The sequence below is a fragment of the Ostrea edulis genome, chromosome 4, assembly GCF_947568905.1.
Source record: "Ostrea edulis chromosome 4, xbOstEdul1.1, whole genome shotgun sequence".
Lineage (NCBI taxonomy): Eukaryota > Metazoa > Mollusca > Bivalvia > Ostreida > Ostreidae > Ostrea > Ostrea edulis.
The window spans coordinates 14838689-14846484 of NC_079167.1; the positions used below are offsets into that span (position 1 = coordinate 14838689).

The window sequence follows — 7796 nt, forward strand, 5'->3', positions numbered from 1 at the left end:
AAGTTTTCAAAAAGTAGGTCAAACTCCAAGGTCAAGGTCACAGAGTCAAATATTTTGGTACCCACGGAAAGGTCTTGTCACAAGGAATACTCATGTGAAATACCAAAGCTCTATCTCTTACTGTTCAAAAGTCATTAGCAAGGTTAAAGTTTCAGACAGAATTACGGAATGATGGAATGACAGACATGACAAAAACAATATGCCCCCCGATCTTCAATCTCGGGGGCATAAAAATGTAGGCCATTTTGACAGCTGTATACATTAAGCTTTACCTTTTAACATCAGAGAGAAAACCGGCCTCTCTCCAGACATTAAACCCAGTCTGTTGACAGTCCCGACGAAGCCGATTTAGCTGGGCTTGAGTGTAAAAATGCCCCTCTATCACATATTCTACATTAGTCAACAGCCGGCATCCTTGTATTGGGTTATTTAACCTTCAAAAATGAAACGAGACTACAGTCTGTGTGATTGTTTGTCTGTCCACAACTCTAACTTTGGTCATAATTTTTCTTTAGTACAAAAAGTAGAGATTTATTATCTAAGGACAAATTAGCCACAATTGAGCACATCCATACATGGGAAAAGTTTCTAGCAAATGCATCGTGTGAAACACTAAAATAAAGAGTGCTGGGATTAGGGATGGGGTCAATTACATACAAAAGTAATTAATTGAATTACAATTACTTTGCCAAATTCTTCAATTAAATTACAATTACTGCAATTTACAAATGTAATCAATTAAATTAACAATTACTTTGTCAGTTTTCATAATTTTACTAACAAACATTTATACAAGATATAGTTATTCACATATGTATAAGTAATGTGTATAAGGAAATGAAGTTGTAGATGTTTCCCAATGAATACCGGTACTTAAAGAATTTGTCCATTGCATTTTATCATGATATAAAGCTTTTCGAAGGTTAAGTCCAATCTAATTAAAATCAGATTTCTTAGATCTGCGCCGTATACTCTGTGTAAGAAGATCTGATATAACTCGACTAGGGGTCATGTTCATTTGAACTTTATGTCAGCCAATCAGCGTGTCGGCTTTGAAATAGTCGGTGTTCACAATTCAAGGAAAATGGATGCGATTGTTTGGTTTAAAAGAAAACACATCGCAGCTAGATCGATGTGACGTCACACACCGTTTACATCGACTGGCGTTATATTCGCGTTAATTAAGTAAACTATTTTGAAAACTATTCAAATCGTACCCATCCCTATATTCATACATAAATCGCATTTCACAATTTAATTTGGGTGTATTTTATATCGTACAATTTGTTGTTTGAATGAACGGAATAGATTAGGCATTATTGCGAAAGTTTAAAATTCCTTATGTGAGAATAAACAATTTTATAGTGTGGAATAAACTTTGAGGGAGAGAGATTAATGAACCTTATTTACGAATTACCGGGAACCGCCTAAATAACCATCATTGTTTGTATGGCACAATCTGACTGGCTGATAGTTCTTATGAATATTCCAAGTGAAAGGTCAAGTGGACATGGGGTTATGTCAGATCCTATTGAAAATGTGAGCGTATCTTAGGATCTGATTTTAATTAGATTGAGGTTAAGTCATTCAAAGTAAAATGTATATAGAAAAATGGTCGAAGGGAAATTAAAGATTTTAATTCTTCATTGAATATTTGATTTTTTTGTATGATTGTTTAATGATGTAATTGAAAAGTAATGGAAAAGTAATTGGAAATACCTGTTATTTTGCAATGTAATTAATTAAATTACAATTACTTGTAATTAAAAATATCCCCAATTACAAATTAATTCCCATTATTTGAAAATATGTGATTAATTACACTCAATTACAATTACTTTTTTCATTTACCCCATCCCTAGCTGGGATAATATTACATATAGTTCTGAGATTGACATTGGTACTATAGATCTCTGTAATGATCATAATTAATCATATGATTATATATTTACCTTCTTGCTCCATTAATCATTATTTCTGTTTGAACACACATGCACAGTTGTTTGATTGTTGACACTAACTTCTGAAACCATACCCTCATCACGCCACAAAAGTACATTGTATACCAAATGGAGACAGCAGTGAGATCGAGACAAATCTGAGTATACTTGGACGAGGTTCTTGGAAAGATCAGAACACATTTGGACCACACTCTTCCTGTGAAACTTGCCACCACCCATATCCAGGGGAAGACTGTTTTAGCAAATGTCTTTGTTGCGTTGTAACATATTTTCACAGCTTTTTTGAAAGATTTGTAGCAAGCTTTTATGAAATTCAAGGGTAATGTAGCAGAAAAGCTCATGATTTTCATGATAATTTTGGCAAGCCCTTTTAGTGAGTACAGAATGAAATTTGTTGCCATTTTAAAAATCTCTTTGATGTACAACCACACGTACAGAGCAATCTTTGTTACAATTTTAGAAATAACAATTATTTTCACAAGGCATAACAACACATCAAAATCAGTTTTATGTAGTTTTGCCTGAAATATGAAACCCAACGCAAGTGCGAGCTGTAGAAAGTAAATGATGAATGCAATGTAGTGATTCTGATGAGGTTTGTATGTCCAGAAGATGTAGGCTGTTGCCATTACTGAAGCCATAACATACACAGCTAACAAAGATAAATACTGGTGCAGAGAAAATGCTTTCCAAAAACCGAGATCCAAGCTGAGAATGCTGTCGATCTGGTGCAGAATGTAACGGTAGATAATCCAAAGAATAACCAGGCAAGGAAAATACTTGATCTACAAAGATGAAAGTTGGTACATTAAGTATTACAAAATAATGATTGAACTTATAATGAAGAAAGTTGTTCAAGTACGGTGTGTTGGTATTTGACATGTCAAACTTCAGTGTTGTCATTAACATCAAACTATAACTAAGCAATTTTCTATAAGTAATATTTATGGATTGACATAGAGATTCTAAATAAAACGAGAGGCCCAGGGGCCTTATAGGTCACCTGAGTATCATGTAACAACCTTCCAATGTTTGAATTAGGTTTGTGTTTAAATATAAGAATTTTACTTTTCGATGGAAGAAACATTGAATAGCTATGTGGTCAGCCCCGCCTTTGCACCAGAACCCCTGACCCAGGGGCCATAAATTTCAGTTTTGAAAGAAGCATCCTTGATCATCATTATCATACTATTAGTTTGTCTACTTAATACCCAGCAGCAGAGGAGAAGATTTTCAAAGAAATAAAATGCATTTTCACTATATGATCAATAGGGCCCCACCCTAATACCAGAACCCCTTACCCAGGGGCCATGAATTTCACAATTTTAAAAGAGGCATCCTTGCTCATCATAACCATGCTATTGGTTTGTCTACTTAATACCCAAGGACAGAGAAGAAGATTTTCAAAGAAATAATGCATTTTCACTATATGACTTATAGAGCCCCACCCTAGCACCAGAACCCCTGATCCAGGGGCCATGAATTTCACAATTTTTAACAAGAGGTACTGTGAGCAATGCTCATTAAGAATACCCCCCGCTTACCCCAATCTCCCAAAGGGTGTTGGTAATAGGTATAAACTACCTCTTTTCTGAGTGTTGCTACTTCGATGTCCAGTGCACATGACCTTTGACCTTTTGACCCCAAAATCGATAGGGAACATCTTCATCCCATGGGTAGTCCATATGTATGATATGGTGATTGTAGGTGGAAAGGATAACGCTTTAGAGCCCGGAAACCATATTGCTACTTCAATGTCCAGTGCGCGTGAGCTTTGACCTTTTGACCCCAAAATCGATAGGGAACATCTTCATCCCATGGGTAGTCCATATGTTTGATATGGTGACTGTAGGTGGAAAGGATAACACTTTAGAGCCCGGAAACCATATTGCTACTTCAATGTCCCGTGCGCTTGACCTTTGACCTTTTGACCCTAAAATCGATAGGGAACATCTTCATCCCATGGGTAGTCCATATGTTTGATATGGTGACTGTAGGTGGAAAGGATAACACTTTAGAGCCCGGAAACCATATTGCTACTTCGATGTCCAGTGTGCTTGACCTTTGACCTTTTGACCCCAAAATCGATAGGGAACATCTTCATCCCATGGGTAGTCCATATATATGATATGGTGACGGTAGGTGGAAAGGATAATGCTTTAGAGCCCGGAAACCATTGCGTCTACAGACGGACGGACAGACGGACAACCCAATTCCAGTATACCCCCCCCCCCCCACAACTTGTTGCGGGGGGTATAAAGAAGCATCCTTGCTCATCATTACCATGCTATTAGTTTGTCTACTTAATACCCAGAGACAGAGAAGAAGATTTTCAAAGAATTTCTACACTTTCACTATATGACCAATAGAGCCCCACCCTAACACAAGAACCCCTGCCCCAGGGGCCATGAATTTCACAATTTTGGTAGAGGGCTCAACGCTCATTATAATTATGCCCACAGTTTGGCTTCTTGATGTCCAGGAGTAAAGAAGAAGATTTTTTAAAATTACACTCATTTTGATGGTTTTTGCCCCACCCCTCAGGCCCCAGGGGGGCAGGGACCACGAATTTCACAATTTTTGTTCCCCTCCACCCACAGATGCTATATGCCAAAATTGGTTGAAATTGGTTCAGGGGTTTCAGAGAAGAAGCTGAAAATGTTCAAATGTTAACGCACGACGAACGACGATGGACAAAAACAGATAGCAATAGGTCACCTGAATGAATTCAGGTGACCTAATAAAACTAGGTCAGACAAATGGCAAACTGCTCAGTTGAGTGCACTAAGGTGAGCTGCACATTGAGGAAACTCAAACTTGGGTCAGATGTTGAATCTCTTTTGTGTTGTGTATCATTATATTCACCATGAGAAGTTTAAAAGACTATCTCTCTTAATCAATTGTATATATTATTCATGAGAACTTTCATTTCACATAATTTATAAGGTTATCCCAACATGAATATAAAATTTTTGTGATAATCTTCGGATTCTTTAGATTCCATATACATTTTATATTGTAGTGGTCAGATGGGTTTGATTGCTCCAGGTGGCCAGAAAGCTCAGTTGGTAAAGCACCTGACTAGAGGTTCAGGGGGTCCAATCCCAGTCTGCTCTGTTGTATTTTCTTTCTGTTACATTTGGCGCCGTTGACCAACCCTGGACTTGAAGGTGAAAGTCCTGACAGGGGCAAATTAAAGAATCTGGGTTTTGTGTATTCAAGGGGACAATTTGAGGAGGGAGAAATGTAGCAGTCAGATGGGTTCGATTGCTGATGACCAGATAGCTTGATTGGTAGAACACCTGACCGGAGATTCAGGGGGACTGGGTTCGAATCCCAGTCTGGTCCATTGCATTTTCTCCTTTCCTGTTTCAGTATTACAAGTACTAAAGTTTTACCCAATCTTTCATTTACTGGTAATGTAGGCTAAAACCATTAGTACTTATCATACTCCAAAGGACAAAATTCTACATAAAAGAAGCGTAATTTTTACCTTGAAATAAAGTCTTCTCACAAAATACATGTAGTCCAAATATTGAATACTTATAAATATTATAAGTAAGAAATCGACAGGCAAAATAAACAAATTGAATTAATAGAATAAATAAAAGTGAGAATTTTAAACTATTAAGAGAAGCCTCTCACAAATCAAATTGATTGTGTATAATTAGGAATGTTCTGTAGTAAAGAACAAAGTAAACATTTGTATAAAAAGGAAAGAAAAGCTTCACAAAACATGTGATTTACTATCAAAGGAATATGCAATCTTGTGCAGTAACTTGATTAATTATCTTACCTTGATGTTCCTGATGTATTGTATTGTCACCCAAATCATCAGCAGGAAATGTAAGTTAGTCAATACAATGATCCAGAGCAGAATAAACAGAATCAGTCAAGACCTAGACATAAGAGGCTATAGGCATGCACACATTAATTTTGTCACTGATAATTACAGTACACGTGAGAAATAAAAATCATTTTTATACGCCCATCTTTAGATGGGACGTGTTGTGGTACATGTCAGCAATGTCCTTCTGTCTGTCCATCTATATTCCTTCAGAGTTTTCTGTTTCCATTTTCATTTCTCTGTCACATATTGAGCTGAAATATGCTGTATATAGCTTCTTTGTGGGTCACTCTAGATCACAATGCAATTTTGATCCATTTCAACCTCTTCTGCAGGAGTTTTGCCCCTTTATTTGAAAATTAATGTTATATGGAGGGTACATAATTTGTACAACCAATTCCTCCCACAATTTTCAAGTGAGGACCTTCTTGTTTTTATGGGTATTGAAGATGTGTGTGTGTGACAAGATTTTTGAAATTCTTCAATTTTGAAATTTTTTTTTTACAGGTTGTTGAATTTAAAGTCCATTTTGAGGAAATATACATGTATATCAGATAAAGGACATGGTTTGTCCTTTTAATTCATCTTACAGTTTTGAAGCTAGGGTTGGTTGATTATATATTGTTTAACATCCCACTGGAGAATTTTTCCCTCAAAAAGAGGTCACCATTGCTGGTTTAGGGCTGCAAAATTTGGGCCTATGCTCAGTGCTCACAACCTTTGAGTAGGGAGAGATAACCTTTGAGTAGGGAGGGATCTTTATTGTGCCACACCTGCTGTGACACGGAGCCTCTGTTTTTGTGGTCTCATACGGAGGACCACCCCATTTAGTTGCCTTTTAAGACAAGCAAGGATCGAGTACTGAGGATCTACTACTCTAACCTGGATCCCCATGTGAATTGAAGCTAGAAGCTAGGGCCTTTGTAAATAACTTGAAGATTTGCATAGTGCAAAGATTTTGATTCTTAACAATTTTTAACATCATCTGATGCTTAAAAAATATACAGGTTGCTGAACTACCTTGGTCAAATTTGGGGAAATAACTCTTGGTTTGTCCATCCACCTCATGTCAAAGTTTATAAGCTAAGACTTTTATATTCATACAATGCATAAAAAGTATGCCACATCATGGCTTAAGAGAAAAACCCTATATTAAGCTTTTCAGGGACCTATTTATGTACCATTTTTGGTACTCTTGTTGAAAGTACATGAGGATATGAACTTTGACACTTCACACTAGCATATTTAATTCATTCACGCCTCATGAAAAGTACGCTGGCATGAAGTGCTGCAGTTCATACCTTCATGTATTTCAAAACTGAAATTTATTTTATATATTTACATTCTACTTTCATTTCTGTCTACATTTCCAGCCATTGAAATAGATGTAATATTTTTAATCAAGATTCACACATGCATTTTTCACGACTGCAGCACATTCTGGAAGAAATTGCTATCATTACTATTTGCAAAGATATCGGAGGCAAAAACGTTTGGAATGTAAATATTTGCCATGTGTAGATTTTACCCTCTTATGCATTAAAAAACAATTTTGCACCATTTCATATTCTTCTAAGGCTTTGTTATAGAACTCTGGTTAAATCAGCCCTGTTTTAAATTGGTCCAAAGAATTTGGTCGAAACATAGTTCCACCCTCCTGTAATGTCATATGATTTCACAAAGTCAATGATTTAATAAGATTTATGCATTTATATTTCGTTACTAGCTTGAAAATACGGATGTATATTTAATTGCTGTGATAAAATTTAGAAATTCATTTCAAAATTAAGGATTGTCTCCCTCATAAATACCTCTGATCCTTAGACGAATTTGACTCCACTTATTTTGGCACTCTGTTTTTCCCTAAAATAGCTCTTAGGGCCTACAAGTTTACTGTTATTTCAGATTTCAATAAGATGTGTTTGTGAAACACAAATGCCCCCGATAATGGACAATTCCAAAGATGGCCAAGGTCACAAGGGCAAATA

General features: G+C 36.4%; 1 protein-coding gene across 3 annotated transcripts in view; it reads right to left on the minus strand.

The window, feature by feature from the left end:
- The window catches only part of LOC125670736 (uncharacterized), a 35475-nt gene that overhangs the window by 9922 nt on the left and 17757 nt on the right, over positions 1-7796 (minus strand). The window contains exons 4-6 of one of the 3 annotated variants that reach the window (XM_056162029.1): positions 5758-5860; positions 1953-2746; positions 273-434 (exon numbers count right to left, since the gene is read on the minus strand). In XM_056162029.1, the coding sequence (XP_056018004.1) occupies positions 273-434; positions 1953-2746; positions 5758-5796 (995 nt within the window). In that variant the 5' untranslated portion in view covers positions 5797-5860. The remainder of the gene's footprint in view (positions 1-272; positions 435-1952; positions 2747-5757; positions 5861-7796) is intronic. The other 2 variants (XM_056162030.1, XR_008802247.1) reach the window with 2 other exon arrangements.